The 26,619-nt window shown below is 33.9% G+C and overlaps 4 protein-coding genes across 5 annotated transcripts; 3 read left to right on the forward strand and 1 right to left on the reverse strand.

The window, feature by feature from the left end:
• Positions 1-57: 57 nt before the first annotated feature.
• LOC123678519 lies at positions 58-3,953 on the forward strand. Of its 2 annotated transcripts, XM_045615566.1 has the most exons (7): positions 58-315; positions 372-689; positions 744-1,014; positions 1,070-1,324; positions 1,379-1,541; positions 2,596-2,793; positions 2,853-3,953. In XM_045615566.1, exons 1-7 carry the CDS (start codon positions 289-291, stop codon positions 2,878-2,880), a joined length of 1,260 nt encoding a protein of 419 aa, XP_045471522.1. In that variant the 5' UTR covers positions 58-288; the 3' UTR covers positions 2,881-3,953. The 2 variants fall into 2 exon arrangements, with proteins under 2 accessions (XP_045471522.1, XP_045471521.1); XM_045615565.1 differs by having other exon boundaries at positions 2,596-3,953.
• LOC123678515 (apoptotic chromatin condensation inducer in the nucleus) lies at positions 3,928-8,936 on the reverse strand. Its single transcript, XM_045615560.1, has 7 exons — positions 8,773-8,936; positions 7,749-8,685; positions 7,064-7,658; positions 6,295-6,481; positions 5,983-6,181; positions 5,803-5,924; positions 3,928-4,554 (listed from the first exon to the last, which is right to left on the reverse strand). Exons 1-7 carry the CDS (start codon positions 8,773-8,775, stop codon positions 4,429-4,431), a joined length of 2,169 nt encoding a protein of 722 aa, XP_045471516.1. The 5' UTR covers positions 8,776-8,936; the 3' UTR covers positions 3,928-4,428.
• A 225-nt stretch (positions 8,937-9,161) lies between these two features.
• Positions 9,162-13,848, forward strand: LOC123678517 (transmembrane 9 superfamily member 2). The gene is made up of 6 exons (XM_045615562.1): positions 9,162-9,581; positions 9,641-10,212; positions 10,450-10,750; positions 10,811-11,109; positions 11,655-11,814; positions 12,487-13,848. Exons 1-6 carry the CDS (start codon positions 9,456-9,458, stop codon positions 12,988-12,990), a joined length of 1,962 nt encoding a protein of 653 aa, XP_045471518.1. The 5' UTR covers positions 9,162-9,455; the 3' UTR covers positions 12,991-13,848.
• A 546-nt stretch (positions 13,849-14,394) lies between these two features.
• On the forward strand, positions 14,395-24,035 carry LOC123678516 (methylcrotonoyl-CoA carboxylase subunit alpha, mitochondrial). The gene is made up of 10 exons (XM_045615561.1): positions 14,395-14,585; positions 15,601-15,778; positions 16,700-16,917; positions 19,414-19,795; positions 20,877-21,060; positions 21,121-21,321; positions 21,848-21,969; positions 22,125-22,425; positions 22,566-22,759; positions 23,700-24,035. Exons 1-10 carry the CDS (start codon positions 14,551-14,553, stop codon positions 23,991-23,993), a joined length of 2,109 nt encoding a protein of 702 aa, XP_045471517.1. The 5' UTR covers positions 14,395-14,550; the 3' UTR covers positions 23,994-24,035.
• The last annotated feature ends 2,584 nt before the right edge of the window (positions 24,036-26,619 follow it).

Raw genomic sequence — 26,619 nt, forward strand, 5'->3', positions numbered from 1 at the left:
ATATATATTATTGTTCCACTAGATTTCTTACTCAAAATTGTAAAACTTGGGGTCTCTATTAGAGTTATCTTTCGCTTCTGGCCTCACTCATTATTGAAGTAACCATTATATTTAAAAATCAATACATCCCCAAATTTAAGGATATCTGTTGAACAACTTTTCATATTTATTTATTATTTTAGTCAGATATTCACATCTTTCCCAATGCTGAGATCAATAATTGACAAATTCCAGTGCGTTTCATAGTAATACATTGAAATAATCCTAGGTGTACTATAAATAATATGAATGAAGCTGAATTATTTGAATATACAGGTAATTCCAAAATGAAACAACCGATTTCAGGAAATTTGAGGTACTTCTATTTTCAGCTATTTATATTATTCATACTATCTCTGATTCCTTGGCCTGGGCCCAGCGTTTTCAAAATCTCTTGCCCTAGGGATAATGCTCGTATCGTAAGAAATCTTATCAAGTCCAAATGGATACCTATCTTAGAAAAATACAAAGTAAATCTTCCCATAGAATGTCCATTTCATCCTATGCGAGATATATTTGCGCCTCAAGAGGCGGCCAAATACCATTACAGGACTTCACATTGGACTTGTGGCCTATGTGGTCAATCGTTTTTCGATGAAAAACAGTTGGATATGCATTTCGACAATCGCCACAAGAGCCATATCAATATGGTAATAATTTCGGTTATCATTTCCCCTCTTATGTATTCACTTTATATTTTACAGGCAGAGGATGCTGTGTGCCTTGCAGATTACTGTGACATTATTAGATGCGATGTGCTGTTGACTCAAGATCCAAAATCTGTATATCCTGACTCTGAAAGTACTGGCATTGAGATCTGGAGAGAAGCAACGTCCTATTCAAACAAAGCTTTAGTTACTTCTGGTCCTAGAGATTTAGCAAAATACACTTCAAAAGATGCACAAACTACACCCTCAAGTAAATCCACTACTAGTGAAGCTAGCGATTATTGCCAAAAACCGGAATCACCAACAGGTGGTGATGACAAGATTTGATTTTTGAAATATGCTCACACAAGATTCTTTTTTAGATGAACAAAATAAGAACGAAGATGAGAAATCTCAGAATTCCAGTGCTAATAACATTTGCCAAAGTGATCTTGTCGATTCTGCTCTTCCCACTCCAAACAATAAGCAACAACGAATTCTAGAACTACAAAAGTTAAAAGCCAATTGTAAGCCTGAGACTTTGCAGAAAATCAAAACTAAGTGTGAAATTTTGGTTAGAGATTGTATAGCGGGATTACTTATACAACTGTCCATCAAGGATTTCAAGGAAGTCGAAGGTATTTTTAGACTTTTTTCAGCGATTTGTTATTGATTCACCTACTCATTTTTAGATGAACTTAATAGAGCAGTGTGTTGGTACCTAACATGCGATAGATATTGGGAAGATTTTCAAACCGATATCAGAAGTTTCCCATGGGGATTACTTTGCATGATAGTTATGGTGTCATCTCTAGGGATATGCATGTGCTACTATATTATTTGGGTTCTATTCGAGTAAGTATGAACGTAGATAAATATAGTTGTTAGCTTATTTATTTTCAATAAAACAGCTTTAATTTCTATTCAAGTAGTATATAATAAATATAACAAAATGATTCAGATAGACAGGAGAACAACTGTCTAGCCCATAGTTAAAAAACCCAAAATTTTAGAACTCCATTGAATATACAGGGTGCTTTAGAAAAAGATGGTGATTCTCAGGGGTGTGAATCGTTAGGCGTTTTGAAGGAAGTTGTAAAAATCTTAATTTTGTGCTACAGGGTGTTATAGTTTCAATAGAAACAATTTTTTTATTATAACTTCAGCAACTCCATAGATATTTTTATGAAATTTAATAGTTGACTAAATCCATTAAATATTACATTGAATGTAATATTTCATTAGGTAATGAGTTTCTCCAATAAACTGAAAGAAATAACATTGAATAACTTGAACAAAAACGGAAATAATTTAGATTAGAAACATTAAAAGTAGCCCCCACAAGTAACTATGAAGTAGCTGAAGTAATTATATAAAATCTTTTTTCTTCTAACTACGATCTGAGAATTCAAGAAGTTAGTACATAGGTTTATAAAAACTTTTTTCGGCAACCGTCCGGGAAGTGCTCACTTCCCGGACGCTCTTTCTCTGGGAAAGTAGCATTTCCCGGCCTAGTCCGGAAAGTACGTACTTCCCGGACTAGGCCGGAAAAGCATCATAGAATCCATAGCAACCGAGATAACGGCTGACAGTTCATATGAAATTAGTTGTCAAAAATTTGCATGTTTTTTTATCGCAATCGCAATAAAATATGGAAAGCAGCAGCGATAGTGTTATTTTACATGGTTGCCGAAAAAATATTGTACGCAACACGCCCGAAAATGGTTTTTTTGGACTCACAGACTTCCAGGACTCGCTTACGCTCGTCCTGGAATTTTGTCTATTCGTCCAAAAAAACCCTATTTTCCGGACTTGTTAGGTAAATTACTATTTTCTCAGATCCTGTAAATGGATGTTTAAGTTTTTCGAGACATTGAAATAGTTTACAAATTTTGACAAATTCTTTAAGCACCGACGATGTGAGTGTCTCCAGCCTAACAGATCGCTCAACACCGTCTCCAGCCCATATGCCTCACAGGCACGAAGTGTATACAACAGCAGACGGCCATCAAGTATACACAGAAGACTACTATTTAGCACCGGACAAAGATAACGAATATATTTATGTAACTTATCCGCCTGACCTAAAACGGAGGTTGCTGGAAAGGTTTGTATCATGCTGCGAGATTTACCTTCATATTTTTTTAACCTTATATTTTTTCCTAGCTGCTACAATAGAACAACCCGCTTGTGAGGTAGAAGATAAAGTAGTGGTATAGTTTCAAATTACTAGCATTCGATTTATGTAAAACATTTCATGGTTAGATCTTAGTGAAGCACATATTTTCATCTGTTAGTCTAGATAGAAAAATTATAGAAAATAACGAATTTGGTTTTTCGTACAACTAGAGCTGAAAATATTTGACAAAGACCTAGTTCCACTTGAATATCATAATATTTTTTTTTATTTGCTTCTGCAAAGTCTGAAGATGATATTCAGTGGAACCCTTACTAAAATTGCTCGTTGTAAAGGATTGTTATTTTAGTAACTGACAGAATTCCATCAGTTTGCATATGTTTTTTGCTCATTTTGAAAACTGTATGCTTTGTGCTATTTTCTTGATTGCTTTGGAGTTCATCAATTTATAAATTTCCAAAAACTGAAAATTATAAATATTGCTTTGGTACACGAACCCTTTCTAGTAACTTCCGCAGATTTCTTAATAGAAAAGTAAGACTATAGAAAAAAATTTACTTTTACAATCAGCTATCCAAATTTGATAATAAACATAAACAATACTTTTTCAAAGGAAGCGAATAGTTTAATAACTGTAAAAGCTAATTTACATAACAAAAATAAAAAATCTTCGAAGAAGGAAAAAAATATATAATGTGTTTATCCTTCCTAGAGCCAACTTACTGAACTGATTTGAACTATCCATAGGAGTGACTCGAGAATATAATAAGGCTAATGAGATTGAAAATATCTAGATTTTTCAGGAAACTGAAGATAATTAAAGGACCACATTGAAATAAATAATTTGAATGATCGAAAGGAATTAAAATACTTCAAATAGTTTGCCTTACATCTCAACTTGATCGAATTTATAATGAAACAGATGGAAATTTCAAACTACAATGACAAGTTCAAACTCTATATTGAAAATATCTAAATATTCTGAACAACTCAATATTCTACCAAAATAATTTCCTTTCTTTATTCATCCCTAAAATTAAGCTTATATTGTGAAAAGAGCTTGTGTAAATCCTTTCATTTTATAACAAAACAAGTCAGCAAAAATGTGAATAAAAATTTTATTGAATAAATCGCAGTTTTCATAAACACTAAATGAAAATTTTCAAGATTGAACGAACTCAAGTTTTCCTTTCTGAAACAAAAAAAAATCCCACAGTACTGTACATGACGATTTCCTGCCTGAAATTCCTAAAAATATCACTATTACCACTCGACCACAAGCACACAGGGTGGGATAACAACAAACCAGAAGGTACAAGTGTTTCTTAAGGAAGGGACCAAGAGGAAAACTACAGTCTACCAGTGCAGTGAGATCTCACAAACGTGTGTTAAGATTGGGATTTAAGAAAAAAAAAGAAAATTCGGTTGGAACATTCACATCTGAAAGAGAGTGTTAACAAATATAGGGAAAAGGGATTCGAATATAGAAGAGATTGAGGGATTAATTTTAGGGGAATTAAGTTAATTTAATCTAAGGAATTTGTTAGAGAACCCATGTATACATTACTATCATACATTCAAGGAAATATTCCTGAAATACCAATTTTAGTCATAACGTCTTCGATAAGACCCCCTATCTCTGCCACCGACGCCCCTGGTACGCGAATTCTCTTCCAGTCGCCTTTTGTGCTCTTCCATTCTTGTTAAACGTTGTTGCTGCTTTATGGAGATCTGGGGAAGAAAACACAAAAAATTGGAGATTTTTTTTATGCCATAATTTCAGAATCAGAATAATTTCGTGAGTTGATATTCTTTCACAAGTTCTAATTTCAAGGAAATTTCCTAGGAAGTGGCCAGTTTTTGAATGAACAAGTTTTCAATTTTTATTGAAATTGAATATTAATTAATTAATCAAATATTGTTCAGTGATTTTTGCATTAAAAAATGTTGGTTGGCGAAACTGTTTTTTATTTCACAAATTTGACAGATAATTGATAAATCCGTTGCAGGAGAGTCTCGAGTACCATCATATAATAATGAAATATAACCAAGAGATCTGTACGAAACTAAGATATTCTCGCACAATTTTGTTCTACAAGGTATGTCAGAATCTCAGAGTAATAAACATAGATAGAGGAAGCATATGTCATTTCCAGTGAGCATTTTGTCCCCAACATGATCTATCAAATTTAACATGAAGCGCGCGGAAATGAAAACATATCAGTGGTATGATATTTCACTCAACTCGCGAGTTTCTCCACAAAGAACGCACTTCTTATGCCCCATAGTGAATCAACGTTTCATATTAACTCAAAATTTATTGAGATGAATAAATATATCTGAAATTCAGAAAAAAAACTTCAAGCACGCCAAACAACATGAAACAACCGATGACACAAGGAGAGCTATAATTGCCAAAACTTGGATTTCAGCAGGTATATACAGAAAATAATAAATATTCTGCTAATTACAAATTCGACAATTAGGAAAAATATCGGATTCCGAATATTCAAATTTGCATATTAATTGGGAATCACTCAACTAAATATATTTCATTCAATATACATTCATAACGATATAGTAAAATTGTGGATTTGAAAATATATCACAATTCTGACAACGTTATCTAACCATGTTGGGGACATGTGAGAATTGAGTAAACGTCCTCTATGTTCATTACTCTATGGGCAGAATGAACGGATTGTCCACAGAATTAGAGAAATAAAATTTTGCAATTACTTGCTATTCTGTCTGATAATTTATTTTCATGATAAGTATTTATTAGTTTTGCAAGTATTTCAATCGTTTGAAACTAAATTTCGAAAAAAAAAATTCTTCTTTGTTAATTCGAACAATGATAAATGCATTTTCGAAGGATTTGATAGTACGTCAATAATAAGCAAATAATAGTTGATGGTATCCATCAGAAAAGATGGTTAGGTTATGTTGGGTGCTGTGTTCATTTCAAGTAGTACTTACTTCATCTGGAGAGAGAGGCTGCCAATATATACAGGGCATTGCTTTAGTACGTTGAAACAGATCATCCATAAGTTTTTGAGGCACAGATTCTTCCAACTTTCTCTGTTTTTTAGCAATAAAATCTAGAAAAAAATCACAGTTGATTTAAGGAAAAACTAAATAGGGTTAAAATTCTTTTACCTTTTAAGGGTGTTGGTGACCGTTTGCCACTATGTCTCCTTCTTCTATCCCTACTTCGGGAACGATTTCTGTCCTTATTGCTCTCTTTTCCAACATCCCATTCTCTTGTAGCCGGTTTTGTTCTCTCCCTTTCTTTTTCACTGTCTTTTCTTTTCCTTTCTTCTCTCTTATCACCATTTCTCTGGTCATATACAGGTTCCTGAAGCCAAAATAAGAAAAAATCATAACTTGATATTCTGAACAACAATATAATATCTCCCGAGGATGAAATCTCACCATCTATACAATCTGAACATTGAATGTTTAACTTACGGTTATCTCCTTCTGAGGGCTTTTAACTACAGGGGGCGCTGCTTGTGGAGGCTGTGGTGCAGGCTGAGCAGGTGGATTCTTCTCTCTTTCCATCTGTTCTTCTGTTGCATATTCTATGATCAATTTTTTTCCATTACCAACGGGCCAGTTAACTCCATGTAAAGCATTTCTTGTGGCTTCTGCTTCCCTGTAAAATAATTTATCGATAAGATTTATGAGATAAGTCAATTTAAAAAAAAGTAATAAGAATCTTTGAGCAGTGGCTTTAAAACGCTTGTCCCTTTATTGGAAATAGGATTCAATGGTTCTGATGACAAAATGCTCCTGAAACTAAGCATTCCAATAGTTGGATCTGTTGTCATGAAAATATTGTAAATCCATAGGTTGCTGATTCAGATCTGGCTTGAAGGACCAGTTTTATGTATGAAACACTATTTTAAGGTGACAAAGAAAAGTTATTTTTATTTGAAATTATTGAAATAATTGTAACGATATACTTTGTAGTAGCCTTATCTTGAAGTGTTTTCATGCAACTCAGTGTTGTTATCAAATAAATTGACGAACTCATTGCCAAAATTCAATCACTTGTCGTATAACCTCTGAAAATTATCAGTTTCTAGGTATTTTGTTTGAGTTACGATATTTGAAGCCGGCCAGATGAACTGAAAGAATACTTGGAAAAGTATACAGAAATCATGATGAGCTCTCAGAACACTTATTGAATAGTTAATTTGGAAAAAATAAATAAAACTGCAAGTGTGGTACTTACTCTGATGAGTTATACCAAGCATAGCATTTTGATTTGATTCGATCTGTCCAGAAACCTCCCTCTTTGATGGTACCTGTTCTTTCTAACAGCTCTTTCAGCTGCTTTATTGTGAATGGTCTAACCAAATTGGAAATAAATAGGATTTGTGAAACGGGTTGCTTCGCAGGACTTGGAGGTGGTTTTAGTTTACTTGCACTATCATCAACTATACTAATCTTCCTATTGATTGCTATTATATTTGTATTTTCGGGATCCTCTGAGGAAGGAGTTGACAGTTGTTTTGAGTAAGCAGGCTTTTCAATTTCTTCACTGTTTGTATCCATTGATTTCACTCGTTCTCTGATTATTTTAGGTTGGTATATTTCTTCTAGTTTAACTTCATTTTCTTCAGCTAACTTCAAATCTAAAGAAAGACTTTTGAAGTCCTCAGTATCTAATCTGTGCATATCATGAAATGAAACTTTCAGACATTCATGTACTTCAGGGTCCCATTTCATTTTTTTTGCAGGAAGGTTAAAATCTGCTTCATTCAGTTTTTCAACTGAATCAAATAGACTATCTCGTCTAAGTTTTACCTTCATAGGTGTCTTCTTAACTACAACAGAAATTAGTGATTTGAATTATTTTAATAGACAAAAATTAAATGTATTGATATTTTTTAAGAATGAAATTACTGCTCCCTCACCTTTAATACTTGGTATTTGTTTCATTTCTACTTCATTTTCTTCATCCGATTTTGATTCTCGAATTTCGCCTTCTTCCGCTTCATCGACCTCAACATTATTATTTGATTGTTCAATTTCAGTTTCTTTTTTATCACTTTCAACATTCACATTTTCACACTCTTTAATTTCAGCTGTACATTTATTATCACTTTCAGTTTCTGCACAAGTTGTCACTTCACTATTTTCTGAAGATTCCTCGTTTTTACTATCAGACTCATTTACAATTTGGTTCTCCGACTGATTTACAATTTGGTTCTCCGACTGATTAACAATTTGGTTTTCCAACTGATTTACACTTTGATTTTCCGGCTGATTTACAATAGGGTTCTCCGACTGATTATTGGCTACAGTATCATCTAAACATACTTCATTCTTTAACTCTGTATCAACATTTTGGTTTTCAGATATTTCATCATTTTCTTTTAAAGAAATATTTACATCAGGATTAATCTCATTTTTATTAGCTTCATCTGGATTGATGCTGGTGACACTGTTCATTTGAATTTCAGAATTCTCCTCAACTTTTGAGTTACTTATACCTTTAGACTTACCTTTTTCAGCGTCAAGATCATCTATCTTTGGTGCTTCATTACCTGTAGATTCGATATGAGGTGGGGTATGGCCCCCTTTTTCATCTTCATTTTTACTTTCATTCTCTACTGATGGATCAGTGATAACTTCATTATTGCTTTCTTCTTGAGTAGTGGAAGTTGTATCATCCAAATTATCTGACTTATCATCGTTAATGCTATCGTTTACATCAGGAGTAGTAGATTCTTCTATTTCCACAGAAGGTGATTTGCGTCGCCGGGAAACTCTGGTTCTGGTTGATTTTCGCGTTTCGGTTTTTGACTCTGGTGTTGTTTTAGAAGCATTCCTACTACTTTTACGCCGCATCTATAAGACAAATGAATAAATTTACAATTCAAACAGTGGGCACGCCATTAGGGCGGCTTGTAAAACACTAGACAAATAAATAATTACCATGCCTTTCACGATATATCATTAAAATATACAAAAAGTCTGTGCTAGAGACTTCTTTAACTAACTTTTTCAACAATATTTGCAAAATTCGGTACTAAAATATACAATTTATGAAATTTCATGAAAACGATTTAGAACTCGTTATAAGTCTTCTATGCTAATGAAAGACATAGAAATAGAAGGAGAAAATTTTCTTCCTTTTTTAATGATTACTACTACTAGTATCTATGATTAACCAGATCCCTATTTGAAATTCTATTAAAAATTATTATTCCAAGTCTCAGCCATTTTTCTGAATTGAATATATTGGGATAAAGTTCTAACTTTTCATTAATGGTATTTATAACAGTAACTACTGAGACCATTATACAAATAATTTCAAATGTCGGGCAAATCCAAATCATCAAAATAATTTTTGATAGGAATAAAATTTTCATTTTAAAAAAAATATGGATTTTGTCTTCTGAAAATAACTTCGTTGATTAATTCGATTTCATATACTGTATAAATATATATAAAATTTATTTAGTATAACAATAAACTCCATTGTTTTAAGTGAGCAACGCAATGTGGTGACGTTTATGTTTAAAAATTAGATAGCAAAGTTATTATCTTGTATAAATAGAGGAATTAACTCTGATGATTGAGAAAAAATAAAAAAGGCATCCTCCGTAGAAATCAAGATGATGGAAAGGGGATTTTTCTTGTTTTGTTTTTTACATCTAATTTTCGGTATCAGCGGCTTTTATCTACCTGGACTTGCCCCTGTAAATTTTTGTAAAAAACCGGATGAAATCAATAATTGTAAAGTGAGTAGTTTTTGGATACATCTATATAATTCTGGAATAATGAGCTTACGTTATTTTAGTCCAATGTGCTCTTATATGTTAATCGACTGAATACTGAAGAAATGGTGATGCCCTATGAATACAATTATTTTGATTTTTGCCAAGCTGTTGGTGATGTTTCAAACCCAACAGAGAACTTGGGTCAAGTCGTTTTTGGAGAAAGAATAAAAGCATCACCTTACAAAATAAGTTTTATGGAAAATGTTACATGCGCTACGGTATGTAAGAAACATTATAACTCAGGAGATACTAAAGCAGAAGCTGCTTTAAAAACTTTGAGGAATGGCATAATTTTCAATTATCAACACCACTGGATAGTTGATAACATGCCAGTAACCAACTGTAGATTAGACAATGACTTGAAGAGTCAAGTATGTACCACAGGTTTTCCTATGGGATGCTATGTTAGGAATGGTAGAAATACCTGCCCTGTAAAATTAGAGAGAGCAGATGCCTATTACATCAATAATCATGTGGATCTTACTATTACTTTTCATTCTGGCAATAAAGAAGAGTGGGGTGCAAAATTTCAAGAAAATGGTGGACGAATAATTTCAGTTAAGGTCACACCTAGAAGTATTAATCATGGCAGGTAAAATGAAAATTAATATTCTTTCTGAAATTGAACGTATCGGAGGGTTTAAAAATTTCATGTTATTTGACATTGACAGTTCGATAATTAATTTCGAAAGAATTATACCATAATCTTTGTTTTTAGAGTCTATGGTATTTATACATTATTTGATACTTGAGGTAATTAAGAATATATCTAGGATCACATTGATTCTATATTTCTGTAATGATTATGAGAAATATATAATTTTTCTAGTGGACTGGACTGTAGTCAGGGCGCAGACTTGATGGAAATCCCTATGAAAGTTCCACAAAATGGATTAGACATAACATATTCATACTCAGTGTATTTTGTTCGTAACAATGATGTTAAATGGTCATCTCGTTGGGACTACATTTTAGAATCTATGCCAAATATGAACATTCAGTGGTTTAGCATACTCAATTCTCTCGTTATTGTGTTATTTTTGTCTGGTATGGTGGCTATGATACTATTGAGAACTCTACACAAGGATATAGCAAGGTATAATCAAATAGATAGCGGTGAAGACGCTCAAGTAAGTACAAATTGATTATGTGTGACTCTGATAAGTGAAAACAATTCATTAATTTTGTAGGAAGAGTTTGGATGGAAATTGGTACATGGGGACGTTTTCAGGCCCCCTCGCAAAGGAATGTTACTATCTGTCTTGTTAGGTGCTGGTGTACAAGTATTTTGTATGACCTTGGTAACTCTGGCATTCGCCTGCCTTGGATTCTTGAGTCCCGCCAATAGGGGAGCTCTCATGTCTTGCGCCATGATTTTGTATGTTCTATTAGGTTCTCCTGCAGGATACACTTCTGCCAGGATCTACAAAAGTTTTGGAGGTGAAAAGTGGAAGTCTAATGTGTTACTCACTTCGATGCTTTGTTCTGGGTGAGTATTGTTGAATAATTTTAAGGGAACATTTCTTAGTCAACCATGTTTTCGTCATACTGGTAAAAGTTCAGTTTAGTACAACGACCTTGAAGTCTAATTCGATTGTATGGGATTTTACGAAAAAATGGGTACCAGATTGAATCAATCTTGTAATGTCATAGACATTACATTATGGTTGGTGGAAAGGAAGTTAGTTAAGAAATCATTCAATTGTGAAAGCTGCAATATCTCATTGACCTATAGCAGAAATACAAGCATGCAAGGAGTTGAATTGATAATATAAGTGCAATTCAATATCCCTGTCCTGTTTTGTATTAACTCAACTTCTGATTCTTTTTTATATTTAGAAAATCAAATTATTAAGAATGGCGTAACCTACCTTTGAATCGCAGATCAACAATTATATAACTTAACCTAACCCCTAAATGACACTGTTCGCGCATGTGCATAGTTTGCAATTTCTCAACTCCAAGGTCGTTCTACTAACATGCACCTTTACCGTCCTATTCATGTGCTTAGTTCTATTTGAATTTTTTTTTCAGCATTGTTTTTGGACTATTTTTCATAATGAATCTGGTGTTATGGAGTAAAGGAAGTTCTGCAGCAATTCCTTTCAGTACCTTGGTAGGGTTGCTCTCTATGTGGTTATTGGTTTCTGTGCCTCTTACATTTGTAGGAGCGTTCTTTGGCTTCAGAAAAAGGGTAAGTGAAGAGATTATGACTTTTATATCCATTTGTGACAGCTGTTAGTATTATATCTTGCATCATTGTATATAGATTATATAATAGTACAATTGAAATTTTGGGAGATGATTGTCAAGCCAGAAGACACTACCATTGAATGATTCTTGCAAAATTAAGTCGAAATCGCATGTCAAAATTATACAGACTCAGTTTGGGGAAGTCATAATCCAATGTGTTTGGAAATTGTACCATGTAGATTAAATCTGTCAATACTGAATCTTGTTTCTTAATCGGTAAATTAAGTAGATGTATTCTGCCACTTATGTTTTCGTGATTATTTGGAATTGTAGGAGAACATACCATTCAATTTAATGGTAATTGGGTACTTATAACTACTTATATATAATAATTGAATGGCAGTGGTGTAAAAGAGGATAAATGGTCGATTTTTTCTAGGTAACTTTTTTGTCATATGTTCAGCCATCTTGATGAGGTTTTCATCATCGTAAAGTTCATGAAATTGTTATGTTTTTGAGCTTAAAAAATACTAAATATATGTTTTAAGATACTCATATAACCTATTCAGTTAAACTTTACTTATAGTAGGACTAAAGTGTACTGCACTTTCTATATTCAATGCTTTTATAAAGTGCATTCAAAATGGAGAATTTAACAACATTTTTGTTACAGCCTTTGGAGCACCCAGTGAGAACAAATCAAATTCCTAGGTTGATTCCCGATCAATCTGTCTATACTCAACCGCTTCCGGGAATCGTCATGGGAGGTATCCTGCCGTTCGGCTGCATTTTTATCCAGCTTTTCTTCATAATGAACTCAATATGGTCTTGGCACATGTACTACATGTTTGGTTTCTTGTTCCTGGTGTTCATCATACTTGTCATAACATGTGCTGAAACTACCATTCTGTTGTGTTATTTCCACTTGTGTGCGGAAGACTATCACTGGTGGTGGCGTTCCTACCTAACCTCCGGTTTCACATCTGTGTACCTTTTCCTCTACTGCTGCCACTATTTCTTCAGCAAGTTGCAGATTGAGGATCTGGCTTCTTCATTTCTTTATTTCGGATACACACTGATCATGGTGTTCTTATTCAACTTATTGACTGGCACTATCGGTTTTTTCGCGTGTTTCTGGTTCATAAGGAAGATATACAGTGTGGTAAAAGTGGACTGAGCAGATTATTCGTTCATATTATAGGATTTTATTATTAACATACTCGGTATTTTGGATTGAAGCAAGAAAGGCTGCTGAGGCTACTGAGAAGATCCATATTATGTATTCTCATCAAAAAACAAGATTTCATTTCAGTTCTGAATGATCTCTTAAAATTTTAGAGACTGTCATGAAATTAAAGTGTAGAACATTTTGTATACTTTGTTAACTGATTGGAATTAAACAAAATAAATAATTTTAACTTTATTGATCTGTTGGGAGCTTTAAAAGAGAATAATGAGAAATGTACAAATATTCAATTCATGGCTCTAGATTATTTCTCAACTTTTTGATTATTAATAATTTTCAAAGTTGTGGAATTATATTCTTTGAAATATTTAATACATTCTTTTGAAATATATTCTGTTTGAAATTATTGTAGAATATGTTTCTCACATTTTTCTCACAACTGCACAAATGAAATAAAGGACATTTAACACTTGCAAGTTTATTTGTTGCATCCAATTTGAACTCTATTACCAAAAATTGTTATCTGGATCATTCAACCCTCTTCCAATATTTTATTGTATTAAATGAAAAAATGGTGCAATCAGAATTGATTTTCCGTTTGGGTTAGAAAGAAGCTTCATTTTTTTGATGTAAAATATTTTCAATATCATTGCATAGTCCAGATTTATATATTATATATTTATGTAATAGAGATTACTTAAAATAAAGTGTCTACTTAAAAAAGGGAATTTTTTATTTGTTCTTGTATAACATTGCTGTGAAGTCTTCCCAATAAACATATTATGTATTTTATCTCTTTGTTAGATTCACCTTTGTAAAGTGGAAGTGAATATACTTTTACATCATGAATTGAATTTTCTTTTAACTTTTGAGAAGAATTTTGTAAAAGTATTAATCAAATTATTAGAAAGGTTGAAACACATGAGTGTTCAGGAATCAGGAAAAAAATTTGCTACTGGGTATTCTGAAAATTAAAGTGTCCAAAAAAAAAGACAAGTATTTAGATAATGCTCTAGAAATCCAACGATAAGTTCTGCAAGGAGTACTTTTTTATCATCTTATTTCCTGAATTCCTATTGTATTGTAGAGAGGGTTGACATCAAGAATGTCTTTCATCACTATAGGAGATTCTTAATTAAATATTTATTTTGAGGTATTTCCCAAGATGATAATAATCAATGTTTGTAGTTTGCAGTATTTATATGATGCAAAAACTTTATAATGGTTTCACAATAGCACAAAATAAAATGATAAGTAAATTTTCATCAAAATTTCTGTTCTAACAAAAATTACAAAATATATCGAACGTTCTTTCCAATCATTTTGAATCTAGGAATCAACTAATCTATTGTTTATTTAAGATCTCTCCTCCCTACCAAAAATTAAACCGTTGGTTATCATTATTTAGTTTACGATGAGCTTCAACAACTGAAAGTTCTTTCGTCACAAGAGAGATAATGAGAGTTATCTCTTATAAATCGACAAAGCGATCTTGTTTTCTAAAAACAAATCTTTATGAATATTGTGCCTAAGTGACGTCTAGTGTATAAAATGTGGCAGAAAATTGTTAAATTTGAACTTTCTAGGTTAGTGTTTCTCCAATTGAATATCCGCTTCAGGGTATCTTACTACCTCTCAGTATCAAAATAGAAAAAAAAAATTGACTAATCTTTCGATAAATTGTTACAAAATCATAGTAATTGACGAAGTACCGGATAGTGACATTGGATAAGCCATTAACCATTGGAAATGAAACAGTGGCGTAACAAGAAGCTAGCAAGTTGACAGAAAATATATATTTTTCAATTCCATGATATATAAGCATAGTATAAGAAAAGGATAGTAAACCAGTGTAGTGCTTTTTTCGATTTTGTTGATGTTGAGCGCCATCTAGTTGTACCCACGTTTAACTCGAATTTTACAGTCAAAAATTGGTCCGTAAAGTAGAGCCCTCTGAAAAAATTGGTGGTTTGAAGAACTAAAATATTTGAAATAGAGTGGTCAGAAGATTTTTATATTTTGATATTTTTTCTGCTCTGTAATAAGCATTTACGCCAGTGGCGTGTATTTGTGATAACTTAATAATAACAAAAAAATTGTTAGCAATGTCATGCGACCCCTTTTCAACCACGCCACTGAAAGAATTATCGTATTATTTCTGCGCCATCTATAGCTCATGATTCAGTGCCATCTATTATCGAGTTACTTCTCCAAATCCAAATCCAACTACAGTAGCGACCCCTGGTGACTATTTCCTTGCCGTCAAACGGCGGTTGGCTTACTATCCTTTCCTTATACTATGATATAAGAATATATTATTGACTTAAGTATTCAGTTTTTTTTTTTGATGAAGTCATTCATATAAGATATACATAAGAAAAGATTATTATGTGAACATTTTAGAAGTACACTTCATATAATAAATCGTTGGAAATTTAAAGTGAAAAAAATTTCTCAATCCATGACTTTTAAAGGTTAAAATTGAAGGATTTAAATTAGAAACTGATCCATTGCGATGATAGAAATAATAAAGAATAATCTATGTAATATAAAAGGAAATTAATAATAATGTGAAGTACCTATGTAACTTTTTTTCTACAGGGTGATTGTCGTTGGATCTCGAAGATGGAAGAGTCAAGCTGTAAGAAAAATGGACAAGCTGCTGATAGCAAACAGGGGTGAAATTGCATGTAGGATAATGAAGACTGCCAAACGTTTAGGGGTTAAAACAGTGGCTGTCTACAGCGAAGCTGATAAGAAATCTCTGCATGTTGAAATGGTCGAGTTTTCTTGCTACTTTATAATTTGATGATCCGACTATCAAAAATCTAGATTAAGAGTAAAACATAGATAAAAGTACGTCCATTAAAGGTGAATACTGCTAGAGCGGTTTCGCTCAATTTAGTGTTGGTTAGTATCGAATTTCCCTAACCAACGTTGATAACCAAATGAATACAGTGGATAATTAGAAGCTAGCAGCCCCATGTGACTTAATAAACCACAGTCCATGGTATTCTCAAGTTCTATGGTTCTATGTCCACATTCGCCATTTTTAGGCTCAATTTGAACGAATTGTCGCCACTATAGTACTAAATACAGTGACTTTATTAAGCACAGTGGCGACAAGCGTGGTCTCGTGTTTGATTGGCTGAGCCTAAATATGACCGCTTTTTGTTTACATACTCCATTTACTTGATTTTTGGGATTTATTCAAAATGTAAGGCCCATTTTATTTAGTTACTGTAGTATTCTTCAGTTAAATGAATTCGTTTCATATACAATCAAAAACTATCAGGCTCAATAATTTTGATTCTGACGTGTGTCAGTTCATTATCAAGTTCCATGGTTCTATGTCCCCATGCATCCGCCATGTTTAGGCTCAATTTGAACGAATTGTCGCCACTAAGTTCAATAAAGTTACTATAGTACTAAATATATTAATGCAACACCTGGTGTTCAAAAATCCAAGCTTTTCGCCCTAGTGTCTCTTGTGAAGTAGATATGTGTACATTAACCTAGATTTATGCTAGTCCGAAAAGAACTGACGTCAAATGAGGAGCTTTTAAGAGCTCGTTCATTCATGCACCTATGGATCCCTTGGAGACCACTTCTACGACGAGCTCTCAAAAGCTCAATGTTTCACGTCAGAGCTTTTCTCATTTTTAAATTTTATACGTCTTTTCAATTATGTCTCTTTCAGGCAGATGAAGCATACCACATAGGTCCAGCGCCAAGTGCTCAGAGTTATTTGAGAGGAGATTATATAATTGAAATTGCCAGCAGATCTAAGTGTTCAGCTATTCATCCAGGTTACGGCTTTCTTTCTGAAAATGTTGAATTTGCAGAGAGTTGTGAGAAGAATAATGTTTTATTTGTTGGTCCACCAGCATCTGCCATAAGGGATATGGGAATTAAAAGGTAATTAGGTCACTAGGAGCCTTGAAAAAACAAATATAGCCTTACAATAGGCTATTTGGTTGTCTTAATTTGGAAATACAGGTTGGCCTCCTACAGGAACTTGATGGTTTTTGAATGATCTCTGTTCAGTTTTTTTTTTGTAAAAAAAATGATATTATTCACCCAAATGTTACTAAAGTTTCATGCCATTTGAGATAATTCGATAAAAATAAATATCGAGCAAGTGACCTATTGGCCATCCTGTTGAATGCAAGTTTCCATTTTTACCGAAAAATCATCTAGATTTCTTTTTCGATTCGGGAGCCCAATACTGAAAGTTTTGTGGAAATGAACCTTATTACTTGTATAAATTATAGAGCTTTCATTCTTCTTTAGGCTAGGAACATAGTGAAGCGACCAAGAGGTGCGAAGAGGATAGTAGAGAGGATAGAGGCGAATTCAAACAAGTATATTCTAATAGGGTAGTACATAGTGCAGCGATCCCGAATGCGGTTGCGCGAGGCGGTTAAGCGAGGATAGAGGCGAGATCGGGGAAGTTTGTTTTCCTTCATCGCCGCGCGGCTACGCAATTAATAAATAAAATTGGATATTGACGCATTCATAAGTTCGATATTTGTGAAAAGTAATTTGTGGAATCAGAGAGATGCTCAACATCATAATTGATATATTTTGGACAAGTTATGGTATGCTGTAGCGGATGAAATGAAACAAACAAGTAAATAATCCGTGGGAGTGATAGGATCGCGAATGAAATTAGTCCAGTTTTTCATTAATTTAGATTCAATTTTTTCCAGAATGTAGTCGTTGCAAATGCAATATTCATACGGAAATATGAAAGAAATTTCTCTGGATGATCGCGTTATTCTTTATACAAGTGATGAAATTCACCATGTACTTTCCTAGATTTATTAATTTCGTGAACACTACAACAAGTTCTTCTATTTTCATCATTTTTCATTACATACCAGAGTTTCAATAACGAATTTTCTAACAGTATAAATCCATTTTTCGGAAACGCGCCTCCTCTATAATAATCAAACTCGACTATCGCCTTGATTTCTTGTTCGCCTCACTATGAGATGACACCTCGTCATCGCCGCTACTCTCGAAAACCGCTATCCTCTCTGCTATCCTCTTCGCACCTCTTGGTCGCTTCACTATGTTCTTAGCCTTAGTTATCTGTATCTCGCATTTTATAAGTCCGATCAGGTTTCACTAGATATCGTTAGAAAATGAGATGTCGTACTACAAAAACTTTCTTGACAGTTTTGTGATCAGTTGACTCAGTTTGGTTTGAATGCGCGTCAAAGATGGACACTAGCAAAGAGAAAATACACTATATTTTCCAGTTTTTTTTTCGATGAAGGTGAAAATGCAAGCAAGGCGGCTGAAAATTAAAATAGTGTAACTCCCAATCACGCGCAATTTTGGTTTAGTCAATTCCGTTCCGGTAATTTTGATGTCAAAGATGCACCATGCACTGGAAAGCCAATTGTCGAAAATGTCGATAACAAAATGGACATTGTCGACTCCGAACGTCATGTAGGCACTGATTCGATTGCCAAAGCTGATGATTTCACAAAAAACCGTTTGGAACCATTGTTGGTCTTAAGAAGAAACTCGATGTATGGGTACAACTTGAGTTAATGCAAAAAAACTTCATGCAACGAATTTCCATCTGCGAATCGCTGCTAAATCGTAACGAATCGACCCATTTTTGAAGGGATTGTAGATTAGTGATGAAAAGTGGATCATTCACGACAACGTCAAGCGAAAACGGTCGTGGTCGAAACGCGGTGAGCCGGCGGAAACGGTGGATTGATAACCAGAAAGGTTTTGCTGTGTGTTTGGTGGGATTGGCAGGGAATTATCTATTATGAGCTGCTCCCCTTCGACTGTTAACTCAGAACTGCACAGTCATAATTGAAGGAAGCAATCGCCCAGAAGCGGACAGCTTTTGCCAATAGGAGAGGAATTGTGGTCTATCAGGACAACCCAGGCCACATATATTCATAGTGAGTCTTCAGAAGCTCCGAGAGCTTGGTTGGGAGGTTCTTATGCATCCACCATATAGTCCGGACCTGACACCAAGCGATCACCATCTGTTCCTGTCTATGTGGAACAATTTTGCTGATAAAAAATTCGCGAAAATCGACCGTCTCAATTTTTGCCAATATGATTAGTTCGACTTTTCACAGAACAAATGAAAATTTTGAAATGATGCTGTTGATTATTCAATTCTATTCAATTTTCTTTGAAGAAGAACAGGGAAACTAGACTCATGTTGAGGCTGATTAGCTAGAATTATCTTGAACAAATCAGTGAGCACGCCAATATTTTAGACATCTTAGCAATGACCATGCTTTTCCCTCTTTCTATCCACTACCCTCTTCATGCTACCTGTTCATCATCATATCATATTAATTATAAATATTCAAAGACTCAACTACACCTGACATAAAACTCTAACCTATATTTCACCTTTCTTTTCTTCAGCACATCCAAGGCTATCATGTCGAAGGCTGGAGTACCTGTAATTGGTGGATACCACGGCGAAGACCAATCCGTGGAAACTTTACGGAAGGAAGCAATCAAAATTGGCTTTCCCGTGATGATAAAAGCAGTCAGAGGTGGTGGGGGTAAAGGCATGAGAATCGCTTTGACCGAATCGGAATTCGAGGATGCCTTGGAATCGGCAAAGACCGAATCGCAAAAGGCGTTTGGAGATTCTGTGGTGCTACTAGAGAAGTTTATACAGGAACCCAGACATGTAGAAGTCCAGGTGTTCGCTGATAAGTATGGCAACGCTGTACATTTGTTCGAGAGGGATTGTTCGGTGCAAAGGAGACACCAGAAGATCATAGAAGAAGCTCCAGCAGTCAGTATTACACATTTGTTCTTTTTAAATTTAGGAACTTGATTTACTCTTTCAGAATATGGAGGTAGTCAAGATTCTTCAATAACTTTGTAGTTGCTGCCAATCATTCTAAATTAATTTTTGATGAAGCTGTTTTGCTTGCATTATTTGGTCTTTTTTAAACATAGTCCACAGAAATGTTTTCAGGAATGTGGGTGGAGATCACTAGGCACTTTTGATAATTTGTGGGCAGAGCTATTTGAAACTCCTGTCTTTCAGAATTTTTTTCTCGATTATCCACAAACAGCTACAATGGCTTATTCACCTTCATTATAAGGCAATATCTATAAGATTTGAAGGCGGGGGGGGGTTCATTGTAAAGCGACTTTATGGTCTATTGTGCTCTCATCATGTTTTTGAAATTAATCTACTGCTCGCCTTCCAGTTCCAGTGTTCTAACGAACTTCAGTATCTAGGATGACTTCAAGGAGCTTACTTTTCTCACTTCTACAAATCTCTTGTCCACAACATTTGTTGCATTGGCTAGAATTTCGTCACGGTGATCCGGGCTTTCTTCCTCCTTCCCACAGAATTTTCACACGTCTTTTCTACGAAACTCATTCTCACGAGATCCTTTCCGAGTCGCCAATGCCCTATAAGGAATCCAGTAAGGGGGTGTAACATATTTTTGCTAAGATCCAGATACTTCTTAGATAGATTTCGCAAATTCGAAGTTTCAAATAAACTTTTTGAAATGATCCAATTCAGGAAGATTTTCTTTTTCGATTTTTTCCTTCTTCTAAAACTCTTTCTTTTAAGTACATTTATCTACACAATAGAAGAGCTCTGGGCCAATTGAAGGAGATTCTGCTCCTTTTCTGGCAAGTGTGTTGGCCTCTTCATTTCCGTGTGACTGGGAGTCCAGACTAAATAGACCTTTTTATTCTAGCCTATTTCATTGAGATAAGGGAATAAAATTAATAGAATGAACTTTGTAAAAAAGAACAGTTGCTCCCTGAAAACAGCTCAGATATTTGACGTTCATATCTTTCATATGAAATGAGACCAAATTATTATACTTACATTTCGCTTTTGTTCAAAGCCAGGAGTTTCGAAAAAACTCAGAGATGCTTTGGGCAAAGCTGCAGTTCAAGCAGCAAAAGCTGTAGGATACGTGGGAGCAGGCACTGTAGAATTCATCCTAGACAGAAAAACCCACGATTTTCACTTCATGGAAATGAATACTCGCCTTCAAGTAGAGCATCCTATCACAGAAATGATTACAGGTTTGTTGCAAAGGGGTTCTAGACATACCAAAGTTGTCTTACAAAGTGTTTACATTTTAGGCACTGATCTGGTTGAATGGCAGCTTAGAGTTGCCTCTGGAGAAGAGTTACCTCTCAATCAAGACGAGATAAAGCTGAGTGGGCACGCTTTTGAGGCTAGAATTTACGCGGAGAACCCTAGGGAAGGCTTTTTACCTGGTGCTGGGCATCTCACATATCTTGCAACTCCATCAGGATCAAAGAACGTCCGTATAGAAACAGGAAAGTACTTTTTATGTCCCAATTTCTCTTGTTATAAAGTTGCAAACATTGAAGAGTTTGGATCTAAATATGTACAAATGAATACCGTTCTAAATATCTTGAGTTATAAAGTGTTTTCCAATAAGATGTTTCACTTTGATTGAAAAAAAACTACTATATTTTAAGAAAATCAATATATGTATGTCTATTTTATTGTAAGAAGGAAGGTATGCCATTAACGTTGGAAAACTGTATCAGTCAAATGACCGCCAAGGCTATGATCGCAGCAGTGCATCCTTCTCATGTAATTTTCATGACCAATTGGGGGATTTGAGGATGTATATCCTCGATAACTTCACGTATTCCATCTTTGAGGTTTTGAATTGATTCGAAGCATTGGCATATAATCGACCTTATCGTTCACGTCTCCTCAAAGAATAAAAATGTCTTGCCTGCCTTCTTACTCCTGATTTGATTGTGCATTCCTAATTTTTTTATAAGTATATTTCTTTTTCTTACTCATATCAGTAATTTTGGTTCGTTTTAGGAGTTAGAGAAGGAGATGATGTATCAGTGTTTTATGACCCCATGATTGCAAAATTAGTGGTATGGGGAGAGGACAGATCAGAATCTCTTAATAGGTTACGCGAAAATTTATTGGAATACAATGTAAGTAAAAAAACTGTAAGACTAAGTTGACCTGTCTCTACATTTGGCTTGCTGATAATCCCAGTCTCCTTTAAGATGTGCCTCAAAAGTATCCACTCCTTTAGGAATCACTAGTATACTTAATAGTATTTGAATATTAATTGAACTCATGTTAGATTGCAGGCTTAGAAACCAATGTTAACTTCCTGTTGGTCCTTAGCAACCACAAAGAATTCAAGAAGGGTCACGTTCACACGAATTTCATCAGAGATCATCATGATAGTTTATTCCCTTCAGAAAAAATCACGGATAATGAAAAAATTCAAGCAGCTCTTTCCACCATACTGCTTGAGAGAAGCAAAGATGAACAGAAGGCAAAAGAAAACAGAGATGCTTTCAATCCCTTTGTCTTAGAATCAAACTTCAGGGTGAACCATTCTCACGTACGGAATGTTAAGATTGCAATGGATAAGGAAGGTAATTTTTTACAGTAATTTCCTGAAAAATATGCTAATGTTTTAATGGTTCCTGCCTTATACACCGCCACACCTCCATAGCGGAGCGTAGTGATCTTGTCAATTAACGGTCTTCGTTAATATATTATACTTTTGTTTCAGTGATAGAGGTGGAGGTGAAATTTGTCGACCCAAAAAATTTTGAAGTTTCTTTTGGTAGCGGGAGACCTTCCCATAATGTTTCTGCTGAGTTGAAGACTGTAAATGGAAGAAGTTTTCTGGAAACCGTAGTAGATGATCACAAATCGAGATGCACCGTTTTTCTCTTTGAGGATAAAATAGTTCTTTTTAATGAAGTGAGTAGCATTTTTACAATTGTTCATGAATTTAATGCAATATTATTTGGGATAGTGAAAGTATTGTTAAGAATTATTTCGAGGAGAAATTGACAGAAAGTCAACAGAGTTAGAAAATTCTGGGCTTTCTTGCCGTGGACCCTATAACTGAGCTAGGCATCTTCAGAAATTTCTGGATCATAGGTTGTAACATAACTCTGGTTCGAATGTTGCTTTTTCTAGACCCGATGTAAAAAGCAAGGTACCCTATAAACAAACATCTTCCTCAGCACTTGACTCAGTTTTTGTCTTGGTTTGTAAATTGCTTCGATGTTATATCTTTCAAGAAGTTTTCTTATTTTATCTTCCACTGAAGGTATATAATACTTTCTCCGTAGAATTTATTCTTTCTTCTAGCCTTAACCATTGGACAAAAAGGCTTGTCTCAAGTAATCCAGTTTATGAAGGGTTTTCCAATAGGAATGATTTGAAAGGGTTATTATGGTAATAATATGTAGGTATCTCATGTCATTTGTGTTCAGTAGTATATGCTATTTAAACGTGGAAAGATACACTTTTCAACAAAGTTGAGAATTTGTTGAATTGTTTTAACAAAATCATTGAGGCAACAAAGGTCAAAAGTAGCTCCAAGGAAAGAAATTTGGCTCTGATAAAGAAAGGATTGTCGAATCCTATTTGTTGAGCGTTGATAACTTGTATAACTTGAAGGTGACTATGTTAATCAAATGAGTCGAATTTCTAAGAAAAAATTACTATTTATGCTCGGGACATATTGAGTGAAGTGTTTTATATGTCCAGCTTTCTCCAAAAATTGTTGTGGATGGTGATAGAGTCCTAATTTCTTATCTTTTCTCAAGATAAATAACTATTCCGACAAATTTTGGATTATAGGGAATATTGCAATTCTGTTATTATTCTTTTTATTTCTTCTTTCTTTCAGGGAGGCAAAAAGCAGTTCAGTTTACCCCACTTATACAAGCAAACAGAAGAAGAAGAAGATTCGATATCAACTTCCGACAAAGCCAAATCTCCAATGCCAGGTATACTCGATAAGATCTTCGTTAGTGAGGGAGATTCAGTCAAAAAAGGAGATAACCTTTTCGTTTTGATAGCCATGAAGATGGAACATGTAGTAAAGGCACCAAGAGATGCTACAGTGTCCAGTGTTCACTTTAGACCAGGCGACAATGTTGCCAAGGATGCTGCAGTCGTTGCTTTTAGTGAAGATGTTTAATTTGTATCTCTATTTTTTTTATAAATAAAGATAAGATCCCAACTGATGCGTTTTATTTAATGCGCTGTCTTTGTTTCTGTTTGTTGGTGTCGAACTTTGAGGAGAGATCAAGTCAAAAATTCGGTTAGCAACGCGTATGAGATATGTTTGTCATTAGACAGTGGGGACAAAAATATGTTTGCTATTGTTCCTTCATTTAGATTTGAAATGAAAATAGAGTGAGAATATATTGATTTTCTACACTTTCGTTGATTTTCGTCAAGTGTGTGAACTTAAATCGGTAATAACAATTTCATTAAATCTGATACTACCTAAATAGTAAAAAAACATCTTCATGATTGTAATTAATAAAAATTATGAAAACTTTTTTTCAAATTTTACTGACTTGGTTGCCAAATGAACTAAACTCCAATCGAAAGCTTATTAAATATAAACAATATGCAATAGCGAGGTTTTTTTCTGGTACCTAAAACCTGGTTGCTGAGAATAAAGGCTTAAAATAAGTATCAAAATGAGGGTAATTTTTTTGCGAATAAAGGGTTTTCCTATAAAAATGATCCAATTCAAAATGGTTTCAATGGCAAACTTCATTATTTATGACATTTCTTATGTCATTTGTGTTTCTGTAGGTTATGTTATTTAATTATAGAAATATGCACTCTTCAATATCGTTTAGAAATTATTGAATTTTTAACAGAATTAGTGCATATTTATGAATACTAAGAAAAATTTAAGATGAATAATTCAGATAAACGATTCAATATGCATCGTTTTGTCGACAAATCTGAAAATAAATTTTCTTTACACGATTTAAGACCACCAGTGCCAAGTACTGAGCCACACTTGGTTCCAATTTTAAATTTGTCTACAATACACAAATAGTGAATCGATAAACTGTGCAGGATTGGCCAAATTGGGCACTTTTGAATGGGAAGTCCTATTGCTATAGTCATTTGCGAAGACCGCAACTCTATAACTATCACCGTTTCATATTTACACTATTTACAGGGTGTTTTTCGAGAATGTTCATTTTCGAAATATTGCTGCAACATTTTTCTCAATTCTTCATTTCTTTAAAAAAAGTTCTTGTAGCAACCTTCTTCGTAGAATTCAATTACCTCAATTGAATTTTCCGCAAACTGATATTTCATGAGATATCGCTATTAAAATTGTTTTTCAAATGGGACACCCCGTATATTTCTACATATTTCAATATAGCTTGAAATTACCATTCAAAAATATAGCATACTTGATATTTTACTGAAGTCATCTTCTAAGTCCCAATAGGTGGCCGGCTAGGTCGCCTGACCTAACATAAAAAAAATCAAAGAAAAGGCAAAAGTCCATAGATGTTAGGTCAGCAGGCCACCTGTTGGGACTTCGAACAGAAAAATATCAAGAATTCTATATTTTTGAATGGTTATTTTCAGCTCTATCGATATGTAGAAATATACGGGCTGTTCCATTTGAAAAAAAATTCATAGCGATTTCTATAGTAGACTATAGTAGATAGATAGAAGGAAGTAATAAATTATAGATACTATGAAACATTGTACTACTTTTCAACCGATAGGAGATGACAATAAGTTAGGTATAATATGACCTTAAAAGTTATAGATTTACATTTCGAAAAAATAAATAATACATCAAATAGATAGTAGGTGCAATCAGTTCAAAACAAATAGCTCTTTTACTATTCTAATACTTACATATGGCAGCAAATGTAAACTTCTTATTGGACCTATACACTAACCCAAAAAATTAAGGATAAGGTCACGTTCACACCAATTTCATAAGAGATCGTAAAGAGGGAATACAAGGACACAGAAAACGATAATAAATATTTCACTTATCATCGTTATGTAGAAGTTCATATGAATAAAAAATTCCTAATGGAAGAATGGAAATTTTATTCCAGATTTTCCTCCATCTTTATTAAGAGATGTATGGACATTCTTTGAAAATTAAATCAATAGCTGACCATTGAATTAATGGCACTTATTTATTACTTGGGAATCACTTAGCCGCAGAGTTATATAACTTATTGGGAATATGCCTATTTTAACCTTGTTCAGCGATACAAAAATTTTTGCGTAATTTTATTACAGTAAATTGGTCTTCTACTACGCAGATGGAATATGTGTTTGTTCTTCTAGATTGTTTACAATGAAGAGAGAGAAGAGTCCTTGTAGATTACTTGAGATCATAAAGCAATACACATTATTCCATTGAAGGCATTAAAATAAAAATGAGAGAATGTACGGTACAGCGTAGGGTAGATATTTTTTTTGCATTTAAATCATTCGTGGAATGGAAAACAAGAACAAGAATTATTTTCAAAATGAAATATTTTAATTGAAACAATTCATATAGGTACTTTCTATGTATTGACTGAAAAAAAAAAGGTATTCTAATACGCTAATTCAGAAGTATTTTGTTAGACCCTGTAACTTTATTGTATGAATTCAATAGTTGCTATTTGTCATAGATTGATAGACTTAAAAAAGAAGAAACTCCAGTGCAATCAAATTTAATTATTGTATTTCCTGTTGAATTTAATTCTCCATTTATTCATTCCATTGCTACTCAAATATCTGACAGTTTTTACTTCTACGCCTATAATCTA

Source organism: Harmonia axyridis, chromosome 4 (assembly GCF_914767665.1).
Source record: "Harmonia axyridis chromosome 4, icHarAxyr1.1, whole genome shotgun sequence".
Taxonomy (NCBI): domain Eukaryota; kingdom Metazoa; phylum Arthropoda; class Insecta; order Coleoptera; family Coccinellidae; genus Harmonia; species Harmonia axyridis.